The sequence below is a fragment of the Lactuca serriola genome, chromosome 9 (assembly GCF_051521515.1).
Source record: "Lactuca serriola cultivar US96UC23 chromosome 9, Lser_US96UC23_V15, whole genome shotgun sequence".
In the NCBI taxonomy this organism is placed as follows: domain Eukaryota; kingdom Viridiplantae; phylum Streptophyta; class Magnoliopsida; order Asterales; family Asteraceae; genus Lactuca; species Lactuca serriola.
The window spans coordinates 47780539-47807761 of record NC_136416.1 but is presented as its reverse complement, the minus strand read 5'-3'; the positions used below and the strand labels follow the sequence as shown (position 1 = coordinate 47807761).

General features: G+C 31.9%; 5 protein-coding genes across 5 annotated transcripts; 2 read left to right on the top strand and 3 right to left on the bottom strand.

Moving 5' to 3' along the window:
• Positions 1–2867: 2867 nt before the first annotated feature.
• On the top strand, positions 2868–4745 carry LOC145074639 (putative ATP synthase 24 kDa subunit, mitochondrial). Its single transcript, XM_079020984.1, has 7 exons — positions 2868–3024; positions 3431–3521; positions 3614–3758; positions 3837–3947; positions 4038–4184; positions 4277–4399; positions 4490–4745. The coding sequence occupies exons 1-7, from the start codon at positions 2992–2994 to the stop codon at positions 4551–4553; spliced, it is 714 nt and encodes a 237-aa protein (XP_078877110.1). The 5' UTR covers positions 2868–2991; the 3' UTR covers positions 4554–4745.
• Positions 4746–5972: 1227 nt separating this feature from the next.
• Positions 5973–7544, bottom strand: LOC145073870 (uncharacterized). The gene is made up of 4 exons (XM_079020345.1): positions 7440–7544; positions 7079–7358; positions 6699–6884; positions 5973–6468 (listed from the first exon to the last, which is right to left on the bottom strand). The coding sequence occupies exons 1-4, from the start codon at positions 7488–7490 to the stop codon at positions 6176–6178; spliced, it is 810 nt and encodes a 269-aa protein (XP_078876471.1). The 5' UTR covers positions 7491–7544; the 3' UTR covers positions 5973–6175.
• Positions 7545–10417: 2873 nt separating this feature from the next.
• Positions 10418–12099, top strand: HGPT (Hypoxanthine-guanine phosphoribosyltransferase). The gene is made up of 3 exons (XM_079022726.1): positions 10418–10798; positions 11333–11497; positions 11868–12099. The coding sequence occupies exons 1-3, from the start codon at positions 10475–10477 to the stop codon at positions 11964–11966; spliced, it is 588 nt and encodes a 195-aa protein (XP_078878852.1). The 5' UTR covers positions 10418–10474; the 3' UTR covers positions 11967–12099.
• A 5108-nt stretch (positions 12100–17207) lies between these two features.
• LOC145073719 (uncharacterized) lies at positions 17208–18814 on the bottom strand. Its single transcript, XM_079020230.1, has one exon. The coding sequence runs from the start codon at positions 18744–18746 to the stop codon at positions 17409–17411; it is 1338 nt and encodes a 445-aa protein (XP_078876356.1). The 5' UTR covers positions 18747–18814; the 3' UTR covers positions 17208–17408.
• An 815-nt stretch (positions 18815–19629) lies between these two features.
• On the bottom strand, positions 19630–22496 carry PDE338 (Nucleic acid-binding proteins superfamily). Its single transcript, XM_079020041.1, has 8 exons — positions 21561–22496; positions 21401–21475; positions 21254–21325; positions 21062–21142; positions 20883–20980; positions 20432–20557; positions 20196–20244; positions 19630–20123 (listed from the first exon to the last, which is right to left on the bottom strand). The coding sequence occupies exons 1-8, from the start codon at positions 22398–22400 to the stop codon at positions 19950–19952; spliced, it is 1515 nt and encodes a 504-aa protein (XP_078876167.1). The 5' UTR covers positions 22401–22496; the 3' UTR covers positions 19630–19949.
• Positions 22497–27223: the final 4727 nt, after the last annotated feature.

Genomic DNA, 27223 nt, shown 5'->3' with positions numbered 1-27223 from the left:
ACACCAAAGACTTTAGCACGTGATAAAGAAAGACTTGATCACGTGATAAAGGTTAAATGTAGAAAAGTCAAAAGTAAATTGATAATTTAATGTAAAAAAATATCATTTTATTATTGCTAGTTGGCGTTTGGTTAGCAATATGTTTATGAAGAAATTGGAATTGCGGTGGTGATGATTGTGGCGGTGGTGGTAGTGTGTTTTGGCGGAAGTGGTTGTGATGGTGGAGGTAATGATTGGCGATGGTAGTGGGTAGCAATAGCTGATGGCGGAGGTGGTGGTGGTTGCAACACAGGTGATTAGGGGTGTTCGTTTCGATGGATCGGTTTGATCCAATCCAATCAAGTGAATCCAAATTGATTTCGGTTTTCAAAAATGGATCCGAATAATCCAAACTAAATTCAAATCCGATCCGATCCGATCCAATTACAATTCGGTTGGATCGGTTTTTATAATTCGGTTTTCAAAAACCGAAACATTTTAAAACGATATATAGTTATAATATTACCCAACGTTACACAAGAAGCAAAGACAAATTATTTAGTTGTGATTTGAAATTTATAAACAACTAATAAGAAGATATATTATAGTTAAATATTTTATAGATAGAAAACTTTTGAGAGAAAATACATATTAATGTTTTTTTTATCGGGTGTAACGTTTTATACCTATTTGAACAAAAAAATTACAAAATTAATAAATAACTATAAATATATATTCAAATAGATAAATAATAAATGTTTATTCGGTTTTTTTGGACTATTCGGTTCTTATTTTATAAACCAAAATCCAAAATAATAATTCATTTTGTTGAAAAACCAATCCAAAAATCCGAATATCCGAACCAAATAGTCCAATCCAAATTGTCCAATGGGATAATTCGGTTTTATCCGAATAGTGAATAGCCCTACAGGTGATGAGTGGTGGCTGGTGGCAGTGATAATGGTGGAGATGGTGGATGATGACGGAGGTGGCCATAGTAGTAGTGATGAAAGAAGCAAGCATAATTTGATAATCTTTTTTCCAAATTAATTTCTTCTTAGTTTGAGGGAATAAGCTTTCCCCTTGATTTTTTTTCATTTAGAATTTCAAGGGATAATGACTTAGGAGGGTAATAACGTTTCCTGTTTGTCCATTTTAGGTCCCTAACGTATTTTTTATGTGTATTACACCATTAAAGTTATTATAACCGTTTACAAATAGTCCTTTTAACAGGAAGAAACCGGTAAAAGGATTATTTATAAACGGTTATAACAACCTTAATGGTGTAATATACACAAAAAAATACGTTGGGGACCTAATATGGACAAACGGGAAACGTTATTACCCTCCTAAGTCATTATCCCATGAAACTATAAACCCCTATAATAAATTTTTACTTTTTAAATAAGAAACTTATTTGGGGTTGGTAGTTTGGATGTTTTTAACGTCGACCTTCTTTATAAATGGAAGTGGCGGTTTCTTAATGACAATGGAGCTCTTCGGGTTAAAATTGTCAAATTTTATCATGGGGAAGGTGGTGGTTTTTCGGACGATTCAAGAATAGGAATTGGAGGGGGTGTTTGGCAAAAGATTGTAGGATCCATTAATCACCTCCATTAGAATGATTGTATTCCTTCTAATTACATGTATAGAGTGGTAGGGGATGAGACTCAAACGAGGTTCTAGAAGGATGTTTGGTGCTTGGATATTCCTCTTAAGGAGCGGTTCGAGAGGCTCTTTGCTTTGGCCTTTAATCAAGATGCTCGAGTAAGTGAATAATGGGATCCGGGGGGATGTAATTTTCATTGCCGTCGGGGGATTAGAAGAGGGCTGAATCGACCCAATTTGAATATCTTGTAGAAGGATGTTTGGTGCTTGAATATTCCTCTTAGGGAGCGGTTCGGGAGGCTCTTTGCTTTAGCCTTTAATCAAGATGCTCGAGTAAGTGAATAATTTTCATTGGCCCCTCCTCTAATCCCCCAACGCCAATGAAAATTACATCCCTCCGGATCCCATTATTCACTTACTCGAGCATCTTGATTAAAGGCCAAAGCAAAGAGCCTCCCGAACTGCTCCTTAAGAGGAATATCCAAGCACCAAACATCATTCTAGAACCTCGTTTGAGTCTCACCCCCCACCACTCTAAACATGTAATTAGAAGGAATACAACCATTCTCATGGAGGTGATTAATGGATCCTACAATCTTTTGTCAAACACCCCCTCCAATTTCTATTCTCGAATCTTTCGAAAAACCACCACTTTCCCCATGACAAAATTTGACAATTTTAACCCGAAGAGCTCCCTTGTCATTAAGAAACCGCCACTTCTATTTATAAAGAAGGCCGAGATTAAAAACATCCAAACTACCAACCTCAAGACCTACAAGTTTCTTATTTAAAAAGTAAAAATTTACTATATGGGTTTATAGTTTCATGGGATAATGACTTAGGAGGGTAATAACGTTTCCCGTTTGTCCATATTATGTCTCTAACGTATTTTTTGTGTATATTACACCATTAAGGTTGTTATAACCGTTTATAAATAATCCTTTTACCGGCTTCTTCCTGTTAAAAGGACTATTTGTAAACGGTTATAATAGCCTTAATGGTGTAATACGCACGAAAAATACGTTAGAGACCTAAAATAGACAACCAGGAAACATTATTCCCCTCCTAAGTCATTATCCCGAATTTCAATTACCAAACATAAAAAAAGATTGAATGGAATTAAATTTATTCTCTAGGTTCCACATAATTTTCCCTAATCAAAGTTGAAAAAAGAAAATGAAAAAAAAAAAAAAGAATCTAGTAGGAGATGCTATAAGCGATCTTGATTTAGAATGTACAAACGTCGCCGTTTGGTGTCCTGATGAGGGTAAATTCTACAAGCACATCTTTTTATCACATTTCGACTCACACAACCGCTGCCATTTCTGAGCCCTAACAAAACAAACCGGAGCAGCGCCTTGCATTCTTCCGATCACCCGAAAAACGTCAATTCGCATCGTTTCAATGTCTCGAATTTTATCGAGATCCACTCGTCAGGTATCCATCTCTTATTTCTCTTGTAAAACTGATGTTACACTCTGATTCCTAGGTTATAAATTTCTATCGCCATTTTTGCTTTCGCTTGATCTCCACTCTTCAAGTTGCTGCTTGTGTTCTTTTATGTTTATCTTAGATAATATATCGTGCTTGTATCCCAGTTTTTGAATTCTTAATCACTGACTGCACGTACTTAGATTGATTTATATAAAGGTCAAATGAGATGCACAAATTTTCAGATGAATGGATAAACGAAATTGGCTGTTTAAGCACACTCAAAAGCCAAATATACTCTTTTTTAGATGGATGAAGACTACGATTCAACTTTTTATTGCTTATAATATACTTGTTTGTGCGAAAATCAGAGTTGAAACTTGTTTAATTTATGGGTTTCATGGTTATGCAGATATATAATCAATCCATACTGCAACCACATCATGCAGTTTCAGCTCGCTTCTATGCCAAAGAAGCTGTTCCCAAAGGGCTAAAGGGTGATGGTGAGTTGACTAATTTCTCTTCACTGTGCAAAATGATAAATTATGCTTTTTGTAATGATATTAATGTGATTTTAATGCACATGGAATTGAAGAAATGTTGAAGGGGATTTTCTTTGATGTAAAGAAGAAATTTGAGACAGCAATTGGGATTCTCAGAAAAGAGAAAATCACAATTGATCCTGAAGATCCCGCAGCTGTTTCTCAGTATGCTAAGGTCATGAAAACCATAAGAGAAAAGTAAGTTGTATAACTTTATAATCATATCATTATCAAGTTATCAAATTATATTTTAAAATTTTGATGACATGGCAACAGGGCGGATTTGTTCTCAGAATCTCAAAGGATTCAATACACAATCAAGACACGAACTGATGGAATCCAAGATGCCAGATCTTATTTGTTGGCACTGAAGGAGATTCGTCTCAAGTATTAACCATTTTATAAATTATAGTCTTAAATATTTTGATATTTAGTAATTATTATTATTATTGTTTGATTGATAATTTATAATTGTAGGAGAGGGCTTACTGATGAAATAGGTGCAGAGGGTATGATGATGGAAGCTCTTGAGAAAGTTGAGAAAGAACTTAAGAAGCCACTTATGAGAAATGACAAGAAGGGTATGGCTCTCTTGATGACAGAGTTTGAGAAAGTTAATCAGAAGTAAGCTTTTTAATTTAAAATTTACTTCATAATTAATAAATATATAAATCTTGAATTTCAGCAATATGTGGTGTTTGTGTATTGTGTTGTAGGCTTGGGATCCGTAAAGAAGAATTGCCTAAATACGAAGAACAGTTGGAGCTAAAAATTGCAAAAGCACAACTTGAAGAACTGAAGAAAGAAGCTCATGAAGCAATGGATACACAGAAGAAAAGGTATTAGAATATTTTTTGTCTAATGTTGAAGGGTAATTATGTAATTTGAAAAAAACGTGCAATCTCATTGTGTGGGATATATATTTGCAGGGAGGAGTTTAAGGATGAGGAAATGGTGGATGTGAAGTCTTTGGATATTCGAAACTTCATATGAAGAAGCATTTTGCGTTCTCTATTGAAATAATTTCTCATTTTGAGGATCTATTTCTTGTGATTTTTGAGGAGTATGATGATGATGTATTACTTCTGTTTTAATCAGAACCTTTGTAAAAGGAATAAAAGTATTGTCAAATTGCATATGGAATGCAAGAAAGGTTGGTCGAATGAATAGACCATTTTTTTTTAATCAAGTGTGATTATACTTGTTTTGGTGTACAATAAGTTTTTCTGAAATGTGATGCAACGCCTTTTTCATAGACGAATTACCCACATTTTCAATTACTTTGTGAAATTATTTTGCAAAATAAATAGCAAATGAAATGTTTTTGTAAAGCAAATCTACAAATTTGTTTCGAGAAACATTTGTTAATTCTGTGGTAGTGTTGAAAAGTTGTCATTTTGTGATGTTACACCTTCCATTTTTGTCATTTTAATGATTGCTCTTTGAAAATTTGTATTGGAAAAACATTTAAAGGTTGTGGGGTTATTTTGCAAATATTATAAAGAAATTTTCAGAAAAGTCTTTATATTTTGGGTTCCATTAGGTCATTTATTTATTTTTAAGAAAATGACAAAATACATATAATTGTTTACAGAAAGAACAAGAAATTGGCAATCGTTTACACATTTGAGTACTTATACTTTTGGCTCGTTAACACAAAAGCAATGACTTTTTTAATAAAAAAAGATAGAATTTTATCGTGTTAAGTCTTACATCTTAACATAAGATGATATCATATGACTAAAATGGATAGAGAATTTTATTGCACTATAAAATATAAATTGTGGTAAACAACACCTTTATCTGACAAATAGAATATAGTAATATTGCAATAAGATAATATAATCTATTAAACATAAAGAATATAGTAAGATCATATTAAGATAATACTCTCACTCGACAAAAAAAAAAAAAAAATAGAATAAGATTGTAATGCGATAAAATTTTCTATCAGACAAAAAAAAATTTTAAGATTGTAGTGCGATAAAATTCTGTCTTTTTTTGTTCAAAAAAAAAGTCATGGCTTTATCGTTAATGGCCCAAAATATAGTGACTTTTCTTATTAAAAACCAAAGTTACTTGCTAAAATCTCTAATGTGTAAACAATTGCCTGATTCTGGTCCTTTTCTATAAGCAATTGTCTATATTTTGTCATTTTTTTGTTAAAAAAATAAAATAAAACAATAACTTAATCGTTAATGACACAAAATATAAGAACTTTTATGAACGTTTCCCATATTTATATGTAAGAAGTAGTAAGTTTTGTTGTTTATTACAACATGATCCTTTTATTTCTTTCTTTCTTTTACAAATTACAATCTCATATTTTTAACATTATATCCGGTTATAGCAATGCCATACAAATACAAAACCTTTTAGTATTGTAATATGGTAGAATGTCTAAATAAGAAGAAAAATGAAAGTGCACTGCTATAATTGGATAACTTTTCAAAGTACTTTGCCTTGATAAAAAAGAGATCTAAAGTAAAATGTTGACTTTTGACAGTTGACTTTTATGGCCAAATAAACTATGAGTCGATTTCAATTTCCAAAATGAAGTTTATATTCAAAGAAAACAGGATTGAAATTTACCAAGTGAATGAAAACCATAAAACTCATAGGAAATCAGGATGGACATCATCTTCTACAATTTCATCACTAACCTTCATCTCAAAAGCAGCATGATCAATCTCTTGGCATCTGCTTTCAAGCTGCATGTCATCACCATCATCAATGAAATCATCCCATTTCGAAACTGGTCTCTTTAGTTTCTTCATCACTGAGCTTAATCCTTTTGGAATTGTCATCATTGATCTTGAAGATGCACCTATCTCTTCATCATTGTAGTCATGGTTGTTAAGTTGAACTCTTTTGGAATTTTCTCTCACTGTTGTTCTTGGCTCCATGTCTGCAAAAGAACAAGTTAATCCAGTCAAATGACTATTCTCAATCTCGTTAGACAACAAGAATAAATGGAATCATGTTTGTGTTGAACGTGGAACAAAAATACAAAATCCATTATCAATTTGGAATCTGAAAATCAATGCCTCAGTAGTGAAATGTTTATGGGAGTATAGGACAACAAGAGTGATTGTTCAACTGTCTGGAAGATTAAAACTAAATAAAAAAATGAGGTACCTGTGGAGTTGTAAGGACCTCCATTATTAATTTTCTTGTTGCTGATTCTCTTTCCAAAAACTGGCCTTCTAAGTTCTTCACCATCTTCACGATCTAATCCAGCAGCAGAGTAATTAGCTCTCAGTTTTGGCTTCTTGAACAATGGCTTTGGCAACTCTGTCACAACATTTGGCTCGCACAGGTCTCCTGTATATGCGTTTCATAATCAAATAGATGCAAGTTGAAGAATCGATGATCACAATAAACTTGGTAGAGAATTCATACAAGTGGAACGAACATCTAAGTTGAAGAAAAACTACGATTGAATACAAAAATCGATGTTTAGTAACTTGTTTGGAACCGAGGGAGTGCAAAAATATCTAGTTCTAGGAACAACTAACCTTCATCATCACTGATTCCAACATCGTTGATGTCAGGTTCGATGTACTCGCTCCAATCGGTGCGTCTTTTGTTCGGCTGATACTCAATTTGTTCTTGAACTAGGGTTTCTTCTAGCAACTCCTGCTGTTGTTCGACGAATTGACGAGACATGTTGAAGCTCTGGACGAATTTCCGAACGTCTTTAGCCATGGATCCCTGGAAAAACACCTTCCGCACCGACTGCTTCTCGTTGCAGATGACGCAGCTCCATTTGTTGCTGCTTTTCTTCCGCTGCTTCACCTGTCAATACATCATCATATAAACAGCATTCAAAATTCAACGTGAATTTACTTGTTTATAGAAAATGAGAGAAATTGATGCCTGCATAGTGGAGCATTGGAAGCATTGAACGGCGATGAAGAGGTTGGACATTTTTGGAGATTTCAGCCGAATTGATGTGTGTTTCTTCGCACTTCAGTTTTGGCGCGAGGATGTTTCTTCGAATTTATACTCCCCTAATCCCTTTGTTACTATAGCAATTAGCAACTAGCAAATATTACCATGGATTAATTTCTCAAACCATCGGATTTGGTTGTAGATTAATTATTTTACTTGTTAAATATGAAGAAAAAAAAACATACTAAAACGTATTAAAATGAAAGATCTTATCTAATTTTAATTATTCTTTTCTTATTAATAAGAAAAATACAAAATTTAGCCTAATCTTAATCCCATAATTTTTTGCATCTCAAAAACTTAGATGAGAAGCTCAATCACAAACACAAATATAAGTGTAAAATTCATATTTGAAGGTATTGATTTGTTCATATGTTATGTTTAATGTCATATTTTACGCAAAATATGAACACCTTTGAAAATAATCCTTTTTATTGAGAATTATTGTTTTTTACTGAGAATTTATCATAATGAGAATTTGTATTTTGACAAGAACACTAAAACCTTAGAATATCTCATAATTTACGGTGAAAATATCATATTTTACAATAAAATCTCATTTTATTGAGAAATTGTCATAAAATGAAAACTTGTCATATTTTACTAAAGTTACATTTTTACATGAGCAGCAATTATTTATGCGAAAATAAATCTCGTAATTTGATATTGTTAGCCCTTGTGTTCACCATTTAGCCATTTAGGTGGGAACTGTTAATGACAAGAGTTTGTCTACATTAGTTACAAGGTGTGCATAGCTACACAAAATAAAAAACGTAATACACAATTTCTTGTGAAGTTATAAAATACCCATATTTGAAAATATATAAAAGAGGTGTACCGTGCAACCAATTGAGATGAAAATAAACTCAAACAGATCATCATCATCATATGTGTTTATATACGTCACTCTCTTATGATTGTGCTTCTCCAAATTGTAATAGCAGGTAAATAGACTTGCAAATGAATCTTCTTGGGACCCCCTCATATGTTTAAGCATCTCATATTCTCCTCATCAAGCTTGTTTGTAGGAGATATCACTTTTATATTTTGAACTGAAATCACAAATGAGATCATGTATTTGGTAGTTGTAAACTCGTAGTTGGTGTTGGAAGATGTGAGTTTAAAACTGTAATTTTTATTTGTGCAAAAAAAATATGATAAAAGTAACTATTGGATTATAAAGCTATAAAATACATAAAAATATAAATCTAAAAGCTATTTGATGTTGTTTTTTGATTAAGGATGTAGCTTTTGAGAACATTTAGATTTTAAGATAAAATTTAGAAAAAAATATATATGCTTGCAACATGAGGTTTTAATTTTTTTTTTTTTAAGTCTTATAATCCATAAACTACTTCAACTTTTGGGAGCTTTTTTTTTAAGAATAACTTTTAGGAGCTTTTAGTTATCCAGCGATTTAACTTTTTAGTATGATGAATTTTAATTTGGAATTAAAAAGTCGATAGATATCAATGATTGTGATAAAAAAAAAAAAAAAAAAGTTTATATATAATTTTATATCTTTAAAAAAACAACAATCTTTTACGAGCGGTTATGAACAAATAAAAGCTACGACGTCCAATTTTCAGTTTTCAAGTACCAACTACTAGCTATCAATATCCTCTTTTAGCTAGTTACGTCAAACATGTCTTAAGAATTTTTGTTTAAAATAAAATTTAAAAGCGCATACGATTAAACAAATTTTTTTTTCATAAAAGCTAAATACTACAAGTTCTAAAAAACCTCTCAGAAAATTTCATGCAACACTAATTTTATGCAGAAAAAACTATTCAAATTGTTTTTGTTTTTGAGTTGTTAATAAATCCAGTTTATCGTGTACAAAGATAAAGAATTATGGTCTACGTGTTTTGACTTGGTATTACAAATTTACAAGATCATTTATATATTTACACTTTTGTCCTAATGTTTTAAACTTTGGTATGATTTTTAACATATTTTCTAAAATTATTACCTTTTTTCAAATTTATTTTTATACAACTTTTTAAAACAATTTTTAAGCCTTTTTCAAAAACTTTGTATAGACTTTATTCTTTGTAAATTTGTTATACTTTTTACAATATTTTAACACTTTTTTCACCACTTTTAAACTTGTTTTTTAAAATATTTTTAGAACTTTTTTACACCATTTTAAGACTTTTTTATAGCCTAAGAAAGTTGTTTAAAAAAAAACATAAGTAAAAATGTTAAAAAGTTTGAAACATAATTAAAATGGTTTAAAAACGTGTTTTCCTTTTAAAAGTTTAATTTTTTTTAACAAATTACGTTTTTTCAACATTTTTACTTATATTTTTCTAATGTTTCAAACCATTTATACTTTTTTATTTAAGTTTTTTCAACATTCGTAGGTTGTAAAAACATTATAAAATAGTTTTAAAAAGTTAGTAAAAAATGCTTTAAAAAAATTATAAAAATGGTTGTAAGATTAAAGTATTTATAAAGATATTATAAAAAAATTATAAATAAAAAAGTTGTGAAAAAAGTTTATAGTGGTAAAATTTCATAAAGAAGTCTGTAAAAAGAGTTTAAATAAAGTTGTAAAAGATTCTACAAAAACTTTGTGCAAAAAATCTTTAAAATAAGTTTTAAATTGTTGTAAAAAAATTCTGAAAAAATAGGACGTATTTATAAAAAAAAATGAACCAATTTTATAACAAAATTTAAAACTTAGACAAAGTTATAAATATATAAATAATATAATCATAAATTATATTTTTTAGGATCTAAAAAGACAATTTAAATAGTAATTCATTTCATAAAAAATCAATGTTAACCCATAAAAAAATGATCATTAACCAAAAATATCACCTTAGATTCTTCTCAAAATTTTAACCCCAAACTACTTTTGTGTTTCCATTTAGTCGCTATAAATACACCATTGCAAATAGAAAAGCTAAGCCCTAAAACAATTTACAAACTTTTTGACTTGCTAGTAGTGACAAATGGGGAGCCAAATGGAGAGCCATTGCATTGACGATGATATACTCACCGTCATATGGACGGCGGAGCAAGTCATTCAGAGAGTCTGCGAATTAGCTTCTCAAATCAACAACGATTTCTCTTCGCCAGGATCTTCTTCTCCGGTGGTCGTCGGTGTTGCCACCGGAGCCTTCCTCTTCCTCGCCGACCTCGTCCGCAACATCAAATTGCCTGTCACCGTCGATTTTGTCCGAGTTGAATCCTATGGCTCTGGAACTGTTTCCAATGGTGCTCCGAAGATTTCATGTGATGTGAAGCTTGATGTCGTCGGAAAACATGTCATTCTGGTACTTCTCTATTTTTTCAGTTGAATTCTCTGCTCTGATTGTCCTGCATGTTATCTTTGGGTGACAATTCTCTACGATTTCTTTCGGATCCGTGATAATCTAAAAGAACATGAACTTTTCTAACAAATTTTGCGACTGATTTAGAAGCTAGGTGACGGAATCGAATACTATCCATATTAATTCTCAATTTGAAGAGTATTGAGTTCGATTCGTGGTTGATTTGGAAGGTCTTGCTGTTTGGGAAAGGATTGGTGTAGATCTAGTTCGCTAATCTTCTCATTTTTGTGCATTTGGTCTTTAATTCTTGCTAATTTGATATTGCTCACATTGTTCATACTGCTAACTGTTAATTCTGTCCTAGACTTCACAAACTTCAAAATTTTTGCTCTATTTTGTTTCATTTCATAGATGCAGTCATGTATAAATTGTTTCATTTGCAAGAGTGTAGCAATATCTTGATCATTCTTATGTTACATTTTAAACCAATTATCTCTTCTAAAGATTAACATAATTGAGAAATTATATGGGTTTCAGGTTGAGGACATTGTAGATACAGGAAACACTATTTCCCATCTCATTTCTTACTTGGAAAGTAAAGGCGCAACATCCGTTTCTGTGTGCACTCTTCTTGACAAACCATCAAGAAGAAAAGTTCATTTTAAGCTCTTGGGTGATGGAAAGTTCTATGGTGGTTTTGAGGTACTACTCTCTTTTTCTATAATCTATCACACACACTGACACACACACACACAATACACATACCGATGCAAATACTGATACAGATACAGATATACAGTAATACAGATACAGTTGCTTTCGGGTAGCATTTAAATTTGGTCTTTTTTATTTGTTGTGGCAACCACTATCTTGATTGTCCTTTTTGCTTAAATTGGCATTGTCACTATTTTTATAGACCATGACATGTTACCTATGGGTTGATTGAAAATGTTATTCATTTCTATTTTTAGTTTTTTATTTTTATGTTTTTACTATAAGTGGTATTTATGTTTTGTTTCTAAATGATCGTATTTAGAATGTTGACATTAGAAATTTTAAATTTGTGTGACAGTGCCCGGATTCATTTGTGGTTGGGTATGGGCTGGATTTCAACGAAAGGTATAGGAACTTGGGTTACATTGGAGTCTTGAAGCCAGAGATATATGAGTGATTTTTATTTACTTAAGGAATGAATAATAACTAATAAGCTAAAACCATGGTAGTTGATGTTTGGTTGTACATGAATCGTTTTTATGAAAATGTAATGCAAAAAAAGGGCGTATTTTGCTCTATTTTTTATTTCACGTTTTGGCCTCCCCAACTATTATTTATTTGTTTTTTTTTTAAAGTTCCTAATGTTTAATTGTAAGAAAAATGTCACTAAAATAATTACAATTAGAATAACATTTTGACAAAACTTCAAAAATGGTCCCTGTGGTTTTCGAAAATATCAAGTTTAGTCCCTAAGTTCAAAAAACCTCACAGATGGTCCCTGTGGTTTCAAAACTTTTAACATTTGGTCCTTCCAGCTCACTCCGTTAGCATTTCACCGTTAAGTAAGGGGCATTTTTGTCATTTCATTACCCAGGGACCATTTATGAGGTTTTCTATTACTTTTAACAAAAAAACAAAAAAAATAGATAAAACTTAATATGCAAGGGTCCCACCCTCTCTCTCTCTCTCTCTCTCTCTCTCTCTCTCTCTCTCTCTCTTCAGCTTATGTCTAAGCTTTAATGAATCCACTCGTCTCTCCTCTACCATCGCCTCCACTTATTCCACTGCTGTACCTAACCTCCATTCTCGCCCTTACCGGAAATTTGATGCTAATTGGTCCGCCATTAAAGCTGCCACCAACCTTTCCTCTTACGGGATTCTCCATTTTAGTCACCTTAAGCTTGTACCCCTTGTGGGATCGGGGAATCTTGGTCGGATCTTCCTCTGTCGCCTACAAGACTATGAACACGCACCATTGTTGAGGCGATGCTATGGATTCAATTTGAGTTAAGGATTCAATTTCTGGAGGGGAGCCATCACCACCATTGTTGGATTCATTTAATTTCATGTTCTGGTCTGACTTCTTGGAGAGGGATTTGATACAAGGTCTCTGATTTCATGTTTGAAGATCGATTTGAGTGAGGAATATATTTAATATGGTTTATGGGATTCTATCCATTTCCAGATTACATAAGTTATAGGTTTTCACACGTGTGGCGGCAAGACTATCTTCCCTAGCGAGACTGTAAAGAAAAGTTAGGGACCATCTATTCTATAGCTATCCTGATTCTCCGGGGAGAGTGGTGGTGGTCGGTACCTATGATTCTAGGTTTGTTTTTGTGGGTCAATTCAAATGTTCATCGTCGATTGATTCTAATGTCGGGATCCAACGGTTGGATGATTGGGTGAGTCCGATTAATCTATTTTTTTGTTTCTAAAAATCTCAGCTCGACGATGTTCTTGAATCATTGCTGTAGATTGAAGACAGGTTCTTCAACTTACCAAGGATTAAATCCTTGAAGACCTTTCAACAAGAAGATCAGAAGGTAAATATTCCAAAATTCGATTCTGGTAATTACAATTGGACCAAAACGGGAACAAGAGTGACAACTATGGCCAAAACCTTCATCTGGATTCTAATGATTTTCATGTTCTGGGTTCTAACGAATAGACCCTTCATCTTCATGTTTTTGTTTCAAGAACAAGAACAAACTCGTTTATGGGTATCGATTTTCAGATCTCGACTTATGGGCTTGAACACAATTCGATTTTCAACATCACACCCACACACATTCGACACACTTATGGGTCTGGAAAAGGACCTGAAGATGTCTTTTTAATGAGAGAGAGAGAGAGAGAGAGAGAGAGATGGGATGGGACCCCTTGCATATTAAGTTTTATTTATTTTTTTTTTGTTAAAAATAATAGAAAACCTCATAAATGGTCCCTGGGTAATGAAATGACAAAAATGTCCCTTACTTAACGGTGAAATGCTAACGGAGTGAGCCGGAAGGACCAAATGTTAAAAGTTTTGAAACCATAGGGACCATCTGTGAGGTTTTTTGAACTTAGGGACTAAATTTGATATTTTTGAAAACCATAAGGACCATTTTTGAAGTTTTGTCGAACATTTTTATTATGAAAGATTATGCAACTTCAAACCGTAACTCAAAATCAAACCTAATTTATACCTAAATCAAGAAAAGTCTAAACAAAATTCATAAAAATCAAATTGAAATCCCAAATTAAAATCAATTTTTTATTTTGGGAAAATTTCATAAAAATCGTTGTAGTTTTTTATTTTTGGGTTTAACTACCAAAAACATTTTTATTTTCTATTTTTAACCACTAAAAGCTTGTTTTAATTTTTTTTAAATAATACATAAAACTTGGAATCATAAAAACTATAAGAGTTTGAAAATTGTTTGATTCAACCATTTGGATGAATCTTTTTGTCGATTTAAGAATCTGTCGTTAAGTTTATTTGTATTTTAGATATCTATTGAGTTTGTACTATAATACATTGTTTTGACTGTATCACACTATGTATCAATTGATAACCCCAAAAATCTTCTACCTTTCATTTAAATAGAATTTCAAGTGAAGAAATTCCAAAGCTTTTTAAGTCTAAATAGATCTCAACAACACCACTTCTTATATCCACTAATCTTTTAGGGGTATATTTATGTACTTGCTCATGATCATGGTTTAACTAGATCAATAATGTTGGAAAATAATTTTCACCTGCAAAATAATCATACATTTGGTATTTGCAACTCATTAATGGAGAAAACATAGAATTCTTTTCTTTTTTTGGAAAAAAAATACAAATTCTCGGTAGTTAAAACTAGAAAAGAAATCTTTCAATGGTTAAGAAAAAAATCATATGAAGAGTTAGATCACTGAACAAACATGGTAAAAAAAAAACATGTTGAAGTTTTGAATCAAACACCTCATTTTTAGGGATTTCACTCCCCAACAATTGAAATCCACTTGTAGCGTGGGGACATGGAGATCAAACCCTAAGATTTAATTAAAAGGATAATGTCATTATTAGCCAAGAAACTATTGGCTTGGTTTTACAACATCCTTCATTTACTTTTTATACATTTTAAGTGTATAAACTTTTGAATCATGTGTCAATAACTTATTTTCTTCAAAGTGAATGTGTCATCCGGTTAGAGCACTTATGTGATATGTCACATAACATTTTAGTCAGCAAAACTTGTCCACACGACGTTCATGTGGATTTTTAAAATTATAATAGTAATTGTCTTGGATCAAAATTTGTTTTTATTATTTAAGATTTTAGCAGTTTGAATATATAATATATTAATTATTTGTTTATGTTTTATGAAGATCATAAAGATGTATTCTTGTTCTTTAAAACACCTTCCACCACCAGCATATATGGGAAAAAAAGAAACCTAAACAAACTTGATGATACTAAAAAAACTCAAGAACTCAAAGAACCCCAAAACACAATGATCAAAAAAAAATAATAAATAAAAAAAATAATAAAAAAAACTACCACCCCAATGTCCACTTTTTGTCCCGCCTCATGAATTCTAACTTTAAATTGAAGGCTTCAAATTAACAAGGAACCCTCAAACCAGATGGATCCAAAAATGATAAGTGGATGGTGATTCGAGAGAGGGTACTTGGTTTGCCCCCGAGTCGAGCACTTCAAACAAAAGTTGCTCAACAAATTATTTTTCAATTTTATTAATATTTACTATAAATTTAATGTTAATATTAAAATATAAGAGAACTAAAAAGCTATGTGGATGCTGAGCTGGAGCTTTTTTGCCAAGTCATCCATGCAAAGTCCCCTGGTAACAAAAGACTAAAAGAGCAAAATGATAAGTGCCAGTCTAAATGTGACACTAATTAATCCAAAATAACTAGCGCAATACCCATTTGGAGAACGGGTCGAACTGTAAATGAATTATCGTTCATTGTTTATATAATCTCAATGTATATACAATTGGTGATTAATTACATTGTGCACCAATAGTGACTTAGAATGTGGATGTAAAATAGATCTTCTATCAGGCTGATGAAGTCCCAAAATTCGATTTGTAAGAAAACAGTGACATAAGCATCCTAATTTGTAGTATTTCATATGCAATTGTTAACATCTATTCCAACCTTAAAAACTTGAAAAAATTTAAATATAAAAGGCAACCTTAAATTGTTCAGAGTTTTCATAATACCAATAAATGTATACTGTTATAGACTCCAATAAGTGATTGAAAATCTAGATGTTTATAGACTTGGATCACTTAGTTACTAATACTTGACATTTATAGGTCATTAAAAAAAATGAAAGGTCCTAATAAATGAACATGAAAAATACAATAGTATATGTCTGTCAAATTAGTTGATTCAAAATTTAATCAAAAGGAAAATACTTCATAGGAACGGTGAACCATATGATCATATAAGTATCTATTTTCCAATAAAAGTATATTGCTATAATTAATTAAAAATATAAGTATGTTAGTCATATTATTGGTAAAGCATTTACTAAATTACCCATTAGGTTTTTTTATCGTGGTAACCTTGATTTCTTGACATTATCAAGTAATTGATGGGAAATATTTTGATATTAATAATGAAAAAAAAAAAAAAAAAAAAAAAAACTAATAAAATACTATAAGACCAAACACCAATTTACCTACGGGACTTTTTGGCATCCTAAAAAAACCGTTCTACTTTCTTTTATAGCATCAAACGTATATAAATATGTTGTTATTATTTGTAAAAAACATAAGTATGTTGCTATTTTCTGAATGAAAAAAATATGTATGCTGCTATTATTTGCTCAAAGATAAGTATTTTGCTAAAATACTTGCTAGTGGGATACCAACACGATTATTAGAAAAAACAATCAAAGTTTGGTTCAAAAAAAGATGGAAAATACACCAACTATCAAAGGACACATTCACCTTTTCAGGTTCATCTAATTCTTAATTTCTTTAAAAAATAAAATTTAATGTTTTGTTCTTATTAAACCATTTTACTTACAAAGAAGGATTTTTTGAGGGTTGAAGACATTATTCTTGCATCTATTTATGTAATTGAACCCATGTACTTGGGCTTTTTTTGTAATCACACCAATGTTGTTCATAAATGCAAAATAAACACTAAATTTGACGAAAATAACCTGAAGCTGAAGAGCAGATTTCCTTTCAACTTGGTTTCTCATATTTGTTTCTTGATAATCAATAAAGGGTATATGTGGAATTGGACCTTTTTTGCCTACTGCATAGAATCTGGTGGAAGGAAGGACAGGATAGCTAACAATTTTGGAATTAAAGACATACAAAGATATTGAAAATCATAAACAAAAACCAACATTAATAGAATATCTAAATTCAATTAACCTGCTAAAGTAGAATTGCAAATTCCAATCTTAACATGAAACTAGTATGATTTTCATCAACAAAATAAAAAAACTCCCAACAAAATTCTTTAAAGTTCATTGCACTGATACCAAAATACATAAACCAAAAGTCAACAAAACAAAAATGCAGAACTCTTAGCTATCATCAACCGAATTCACTATGATTCCATTAGCAAATGCTTAAAGTTCACTTCCTTAAAAACAAAAAACTTAACCTCTTGATGCTGATTTTCCTCCTTTCTTCTTTCCAGATTCTCCATTCGGTTTCTCACCTTTCTTTTTCGCTTTTTTATCACTTGGTGTTGTGTTACATTCATTCACTTCAACAACATTTCCCTTCCTTTTCTTTTCTTTAGCACTCTTTCCTGATTTCACTTCAGTGTTCAAAATCTCTCCCCCTTCATCTTCATTTAAATCATTCTTAACCTCATTAATCTTTCCCTTTTTGGGTGTTTTCTTCTCTTCCACTTTCTTATTTTCCACCACCACTTCCTCCACCTTTTTCTTTGCCTTTTTACTGCTTGGAGCTGTGATAGCATCACTAACTTCAACTACGTTCCCCTTCCTTTTCTTCTTATCAGATTCTTTTGCTCCCTTCTTCTCTTTAGCACTCTTCTTTGTGGGCTTAACTTCTACATCGTCGTTTTCAATCTCCCCTCCTTCATCTTCATCTTCATCTTCTTCCATATCATGGTTAACCTCATGAATTCTCTCCTTCTTCGATTTTTTCTTCTTACCAGATTCCTTAACTTCTATCAATTCTTGCTCAACATTCTTTTCTTTAACTCCTTCAATTCTCAACTTAATATCAGGCAAAGATTGATAGAGAGGCAATGCTACAGACTCTGAAAACTTCAAATGCAAAGACCTGACACCACCTAACTTCTTTGGAATAAACTCAATAACTCCTTCAATGGCAGCACTTACATTCTCGATAATCTCATCTCTCTCCATCGATACCTTAGCAACACGAACCACACAGCACGTTCCAGTGCTAAAAAACAGCAAAGCAGACGAACACGCTCTCTCAATTTGCTCCTTCCAGTTCTTATGACTCAAATCAACAGGTAAAGGCAACTTCTTTTTCTTAAAAAATTGTTTACCTAATAACTTAGGAAGAAGTGGAATTACCCTTTTGTCGGCGAAGAACATCTCGTACGAATCGCAGAGCTTGCGTTTTGCTTCGAAAGGCCTGTAGTCTGTTTTCAGCTTCGAAAGCTTGATGACTTTGGTGACCGAGATTCCGTCTTCTTTTATCTTCTTCTTTGCGATTTGTGAAGTAAGTTTGGATTTCGGTCTGTCGTCGACAATTAGACAGAGTTCCGAGAAAGAGGTGGCAGACAAGAGGGGATGCGGGAGAGGGACTTTGTTTGGGTTGGTTCGTACTCCATTGATTCCACCTTTTTGTGGAATTTTTTTGAGTGTGAGAATCAGGTAAATGAAATCATCTTGTGGTAATAGTTGTGGGTTGTTGGACTCTGATTGGGTGTTCTTCCATTTGATCAAAGCATCGACGGCTTGGGTGGTTGTGGAGGAAGAAATCGCCATTAGAGAAGAACAGAGGAGAAGAGTCGGGGGCAAAGGCAGCGGCGAAGAGGGAGGGAAAGAGTGAAGTTAGACCTAGGTCTAATTTTATAAAAGTAAAATACTAAAATAGTCCCTCAACTATAACTATATTTACAGTTTTAGTATATGTCTTTTAACTTCTTTGATATGGTTTACTCGTAGTTGATGAATTGTGTTTTAAGTCGATAATGAGTATATATCATTTACATCATGAGCAATATAATGCAAACTTTATACTTAATGTATTTTCTTTCCGAATAAAATATAGGTTATTAGTGAATTTCATGTTGAAATTATGGAGGATGAATTTTTATTCTTCATATATGTTTATGAATTTCAATTAATATAGTTTTTTATGATATATTGAACTAGTTTCGAATTTCTATGGTACATGTGGAATTGCATTATAAATGTCATGTTTTTTTATTGACAAGTTTATAAATGTGATTTGTTTTTTTTATTGACATGTTGTCAATCTCAAGCTTACGTGGCATTTCTTATTATGTGGCATATAAGCAAACTTTACTTATTAAGACCTAAATCTTTTTTATCGTTACTTATTCAACCTATCAAGTTACAATGAGTTGTCCTTGACATTTGCCCAATCTAAATTTAAAGATTTATGTCGAACTAAAATCATTATAATTTCCTTTGTTTGCAAAGATTTACACCATATTAAAGTAGATAAATGTTCCTGTGAGATAACAAAAGCCACAACATGCAAAAGACTAAAAGTCTCCTCATAAACTCTTCCAACTAAACACATGACATTCTAATTCTTTCAGATTCTAAATCTTTTGACAGATTATATATTTCTTTTAAATGTCTCTTAGAAAGCAAAAACACTTTAGCATCAGAAAATTAGTTAAGAAACAAACATCAAATCTCTTCAATGCAATAAATGATCTTCAACTTCCTTTGATCCATGGACACTACAAACTATACTAAAAAAGGAATTAAAAAATATACAAACAACATACGAATAAAGATCATAACTTGTTTAAGAAACAATACAGCAACAAATAACGCTAAAACACTTTTGACTTTTTGTGAAGAGGTCAACTTTGATCCTAAATGCAATACAATATCACCTTGATCACCATTGCTTGGTGAAATACTCTGTTTTTTTTTCTTTGTACATCGACCATGGGGATGATTGAGGGTAGTAGGAAAAGGGTATAGTGGTCATTTTGGTTCGTTATCTCTTTCAAATTTGAACCATTTCCAATTTGCATACATATTTTCTTCAACATTGAAGGGTAGAGCATCTGAAAGGTGTTCTAATTTTCGAATGGTTGAAACAGCTGGTAACTTCTGCCTGTATTTCTTCGCCATTTCCGAAGCTTCCGAATATACTCTCTACCATAATCAAAGCAACATCAATTCATATAACAATAAAGGGCATTTTGGTCAAAAAAAAATGTTAACTACCTCTCTGTTTGATAGGAACAAGCCAGGTTCACTTTCCAGCACTGCAGTACTGTTTGCCACAACATTTATTTAGAAACCAAAAATGTTCATTAAAAACATATAAAGGGGTTATTTTAATGATCATAATACACAAATAGGTAATTATAGCTTGGATTATTTCCTACAAACGAAATGAATTATTGCAATTTTCAAAGACAAGTCGAACAATCCATGGAGGGGTAATTTCGTCTTTTTACCTGAGAGAGATTTTGTCGGGGAACATCGACTTCACAACCAAAACTTTGACTTTTTCATCGATTGCTAGCACGTCATTGACCGAAGCAAATTCTCCTCGAGTGATATTCGAGATATGCAACAATCCACTGAATATATAATATAAGAAATTATTAATAACAAATTTGAAGAAATAAAAACAAAAGTAGAAATCCTTATGGTTGCATTCGTTACTCAGGACAGGACAAACTTTCTAGGGTTATTTTCGATAACAAGGATGAGGAGGGTATTTATGTCTTTTTCACACATGAGAGATCGAAAGTGTCACTCAATGTCCCACCTTGTTCTTCATTTTTGAATGGGACAAAAAATTGTAATTTTCCCAATCCAATGCATACTAAACACAGTACAGCCTGTCATGTCCAGTATATCATATGGGGCCCACTTGATATCATAAGTTCATAACCCACTCACCTTCGGTTACTTTCGCCGATCCTTATTTGAGCACCATAGGGGAATATTTTTCTCACTGTGCCTTCCAAAAGAGTTCCCTCTTTAAGGTGTTTTGCATTCTATAAATGTCACAAGTAAAAAATATTAGAAGAATACTACATATGGAAGAAAAATAGAAGGAAAACCCACAAAAAACCAACCCAAGCTTCCTTTTCACTGAGAATTAAGTCGTTTGTATCCTCACTTATTCGTGTAATTTGAACAAATATTCGACGTCCCACCTATATTCATCAAGATTTAGCATGAGTAAAGGGCATAATGGTCAAAATATAGATCATGAATTTTTTTATTAAGTGTATATACTAATGATCATATGAGGCGTATCAACTTACATTTTCTTTTAGCTCGGTGAAATTATTAACACGATTGACAAGTTCAATTTTAGGAAGAAAAGCTCGTAAACCCTGCAAAAGGGAAAATTAATGCCAAAATTACTACAAAGACATCATTGAAGAAAGAGAAGATAACTAAAGTCAAACCTCGATTCTTGTAAGAAGACCACCAGTATTCCACTCTGTAATTTTGACTTCTATAGGTTCATTCAGTTGCTTAATCTGCAAGAAACGTAGTGTTAATGAAACTAAAAGAATCCCCAAATTTTCATCAGAAGACATCAACAAAGAAAGCTGAGAAAAGAACCTGCCTCACTCGATGCCAAGCTAGTCGCCGGAAAAGCCTTCGTGTGGAAATCAAAGGCCGACCACTAAGAGTTCTTCCCAAAACTTCTGCAAACAAAACCGTTCCATGTTCAACAACCGGCTGCCCAGCCACCGGACCACCGCTTAACGCCTCTTCATTTCTCACGATTCCCATCTTGCCCTTCATCAAAAACTCTTCGGGGTTCTTCTCAAAATCACACAACAAATTATCCAACTCTTTTTCGTATAAAGGAAGCACTTCTTTCGTCAGCATTGTCCCTAATAAATCTGCACCGATATTAACATCAAGCTTGTATTCGTTTCCTGAAACGACTACACCAACGACAAAATCGCCTTGTTTTGGATCGTAATACTCTACAGAAACCTTCTTATCCTCTTCTTCCTCCATTGAAATCTCCTCGCTAACATCTTCTGAATCGCTAGTCTCTTCTGCGGACTTACCATCCCTAAAAAACTTGTAAAAGGGCTCTAATACCTCCTCTTTCTGAGGCTTAATATACTCACTTTCAACTTGTGGTGGTACATTGATAACGGGCATTGGTGATGGTTTACCCAACAATCCAAGCTCTTCGATCTCGTTTTCTTGAGTTTGGTCCAACTGAGTGTTTGTGAATTCATCAATGACTTCATTATTCGAGCAATTTACAACATGGGTGTTTCTACAGATTGAGTATTTGGTAAGGAAAGGTAGATTATTGAAGGGTTTGGGGGTTTTAGGGCAAGAAATGTATCTGTTAATGGGGGTTTTGCAGGTTATGAAGGTATCTAGAGGAGGCAGAAACTTACAACATGGATGATGATGAAGAAGAAGGAGAGACATATCTTGTTGTTTATCATGCGAAGTTCATATGAGATTCTTCAGATTGAAACCAATTTGTTTGCTTTGCGCTCTATCCTTCAGAGTTCAGATTATGGCCTTATCTTCTTTTTCGTAAATGGGCTTTGTTAAAGTCTTACAGAATCACATATGAGATAATTAGAATGTAATCTTAAATGGAATTTGGGCTTCGTAAATGGGCTCTGGGTTCAGGGCTTCAAAAATATTTATTTTTTAGATATTCACATCAATCTAAAAAAATTTATCTTACATAATAATCAATTTTTTTTGAAATGTCAATATGAATGATCATGAAGATTATATCTACAACAATCCAGAACTAGCTCGAAACATTGTTGTAAATAGAAATGTATTGTTATTTAATATTTTATAAGTGATATGGTGATTGTATTGTTATATTCCTTAATTATAATAACTCATAATTCAAACATTAGCAATAAGAACTTAGGAACAATTTCATAAATCAGGACTATTTCTTATAATGATAATCTTAGGAACAATTTCTCCAAACATAAATAAATAGATATTTATTAGATGAAACTTTGGTGTTTGTTTGTTTTTTCGAACAGAAAATGTATGAACTTTATGGACCACCTCTGCAATTCTCTGTAGCAGAAGAGGTAAAACAAATAACTGCAACATTTAATAAAAAATATGTTTGTTTTTTAACGTCTGCAGATTGTTGCCGTAAGTTAAAGTGTTAAACTAAGGCGTGAAGAGGTTTGAAGCAGTTGGTTTAGTGTTGCGTCACGCAGCACACACGCATCAGTTTTTAAGTCATAATTCTTCTGAAAAACAAACAGTTGCGAAGGGCCAAGTGCTGCGCGGCACAACAATAAGTGGTCTGAAGTTGTTTTTTTTTTTAAAAACAAACAGCACCTTACATAGAAATTCTAATATATTTTTACTTAAGTTGTCATCGAACAAAGAAATAAATAGTCATTAGTGTTGTTATTAGCTCTTTTACGATCTTCATATGTAAACTCATTTTTTACTGGTTAGTTTTTGGCCTTTATGTCATATTCTAACCTGATGTCAAATCACTAGTTAGAAACAGACTAGAAAGTTTGATTCCGCACAACACAGACATTTAGACTGAGTTTTTGCAATTTATAATTCTAGCATTACAGACTACATCTTGTTTGTCATTGGCCTGCAATTGCTTCCTAAAACCCTTCTTGAACCGGATGAATTCTTTTGTTCTAATAATTTTTCAGTTGAGAAATTTGAATAATGTTCATGTGTACATCCCACTTGAAGGTTTTGATGACTTCTTACATAAATTGATGATATATCGAATTAAAGAAACCTATTTTAAAAAAATCGAAAATATAACCTTAAAAAAACATAAATATCTCAAAAAGTTTAGATATCTTCGAAATTTTCAAAACACCTTTTCACAAAATTTACGTCGAAAATAATAGCTGAAACTACAAAAGAAAAATAAAATTTAAAATTATTTTATGTCAAAAAATAAATTCCTTAAAATCTAAATGAGTTCGAACACCGTTTGAAAATTACGATAAAGTATTTTCAAATAACTTTACCACTAGAAATTATATTTCTTTCGGAAAACTTTATTCCGAACATCATTTTAAAATTACAAATCAATTTCAAAAATATTGATTTCTGAAGTATCTTTATGTCATAAATCAATTTTGAAAATGCCTCTCTTCGAATATTATGGTCATATGTTGATATTGTTTTGTAAAATATGATTATTAAGTGAGACAAAATTTATTTTTTGTGGTTATCATAGTTGATACATCTTTCTTTAATTTATAATTAAATTACGGATCTAATTTATAAATAAGAATCAATATAAGTAAATTACTTTTTATTTTAGGTATGTTTGATGTTCCTTGAATTCTTATTTTTTAAATTGTAACCATCATAGAGGGAGTCCTAGAAAGCTTTTCTTTAAGGACTCTCTTAACATATATAGAGTATACATTTCACCTTCTATGCATGTCTTAACATATATAGAGTATACATTTCACCTTCTATGCATGTTAGTATGAAATATGAACACTAAAACGGTGATTTATAATTTGATATAATTATTTTCCCTGTAACATATTGTAACATATTTTATGTATTGTCGACTAATATGTCATCCAAGAACCGACCCAACACTTTCTTGTTGGCTTGGCTATGATCAAGACACGGTTGTGTGTTTGAGCAAGTGTGGTTTTCCAACAATTTACGAACTTGAAAAGTATTTGTAACCTTATCTTTTGTAGGCTACAGGAGTTTTATGTGTTTAGGTGACAATTCAGACAATGGTAAGGGATCCCCCCCCCCCCCCCCCCCCCAAAAAAAAAAAAAAATGAGTAGTTTTTGTTTCTTTAGAAACCAAAAAAATACAAAGGGTAATTTTTCTTACGGGGTTGTCGGAGCTCAGTTTCCTTGTTATCATATTCAATCTCATCGTCCTAATATTCAAAGAAACATTTGAATTTTTCCATTGGGTTTTCGTATGGAAGTGTATTAGTATCATCAACCAACATCATCAATTTTGTTTGATTGATTATTGATTCATCATCATAAAATGTTGGACCATCATCATCTCAATGACCTTACATTTATACCCAATATCAACCTCGTCTAAATCTCGTTGTAGGAAGGAACCTGATTCAGTCTCATAGGTAATAGATTACATTACTTGTTACTTCCAGCACCATATGATCAATTACCACCATAACGATTTTACTTCCAGCACCAGATGATTAATTACCACCATAACGATTTTCCCTTACAAATTGTTTAACGCCACGTTCCAGAATAAGATTAGTAACAAACAACTGTATTGTATTAGAAGGCATACAATTCACATCACAAAGAAAATACATTACATCAACTATGTATAATTATAGTGCACATATTCTTTGATTCACTCCCATTTCTTTCCACTACTAACACATACTCTAAAATATTGATTTATTCACACTCATTTTCTGTAATAGATGTGCTCTATATATGTAGAAATTATGTTCAAATGAGAGTAATGGAGCAACAATGTTAATAGAAAAAACCCTACTTTTTTGAATTCGTAACAGTACAATACTTTATAACGATCGTATATTCCAGAGTGTATTTTGAAATACATTTTTCTAGTCCGAAATGTACGATCAGATTCTAGAGTATATTAACGTCACATCTTGCCAACCATCTCCTACTCCAAAACAACCGTTACTAGTATAGAATATGACATTCCATACACGTTGGTTATGTTGAAAATTGTAGAAAAAATGATTAGTCTTATGAATTCTCTCATTTATATGGGTTAGTTTAGTTAATTTCCCTATATTTTTAAGCTAATGTTCATTTGAGGCAAATATCATAATAAACATAAAACATTCATTTATCTCGCTATAGGAAAATTATATAAAGTGTACATAATCGATGTTATAGTAAAGAAATAGAGAAAACGACCATAATAATTGTTTTCCTAGGTTTTTCAGCAAAATACATAAAATTTTCAAAATGCCAAAAATAGCCATGATTTTCGTATGTGTGTGAAAATCATATTTTTTGCCAACTTCACATTCCTTACTTTTCATACAAACTCTATGTGAGTTGATTTTTTTTCATTGTATTCTTTGCAACAAGGACTTTGTGTTGACATATTACACTCCAAGACGATGAGATTTTATAATTTTTTAGCTTAAAAGTAGATTATTCATTGAAAATTATATAAAAAAAACTCCAACATTAATCCTTTATAAATTTCGCATACGAGTTCTGTTTGAGTTGAAATTTTTTTCACTGTGTTTTTTTTGTAACAATGGTTATCCATTCATATATTAGATGTCGGAAAATCATGATTTTTTAGCTCAAAAGGTAGGTTATTTGGTAAAAACTATAAAAGAAAATTTGTATTTTTTGCATACGAACTTCATAACAATTAATAGATCATCTAGATTCTCCCAATCACAATGACAACCTGTAAAAATCTCAAAAAACAAATTGTAGGCCTCCTAGATTTTTGGAGATGTAGACCTACAAAAAAAAAAAAAAAAAAAAAAAAAAAAAAAAAAAAAAAAAAAATTACCACTTAGATTTTAGCTGATGATGGCCTGTAAAAACCGGGTTATTATGGTTATTTTTTTATTTTTATCTACTTTAGGAAAAACCTTTGAGAAAAAATAGTTATTATGGTCGTTGGCATAACTTTCCTATAAGGCTAAAGGGAATGGGTCGCCACTTCCCCTCGCTAAGACTACGTTAAATAATCGCTATGACTCCCTATTTACTCGTTAAGGTATGCGCTAGTTTTGGCTCGTCATTTACTTGTAGAGAGGAAATGGAAGAATAAAGTAAGGCATGTGGTCTCATTTGATTACTTCAACTTTATATGTTTGTAACTTCTGCTTTAACCATTTGTACCTTTTTTATAATTTATTTTATTTAAATATTTAAATAAAAATTCTTTTGATTAAAGAAAAAAAATATTTACCTTTTAACCACATCACCACTTCATATCATCATATCATGCTTATGTGTCTATAAAAACATGACGTGACAATATTTTAGCACATGATACCGCATGTTACCACTCCCTCTAGGCTAAATATCATTTCAAAAGGTTTTTGATTGTCTCTTATGATTGGTTTACGAATAGGAACCATAAAGTGAGTATTACTTGTATTTTGTGGTTACAAAACCTTTTACTAAGCATTTATGTTATACTTGTTGTCTAGCTCTTTGCTGGTTGATTTCTAATTACGGCTAAGTCGTAAAAAACAACATCACACTAAAGCAAAATAAACATCCAACATCCAATGATCCAACAAAAAAGAAAG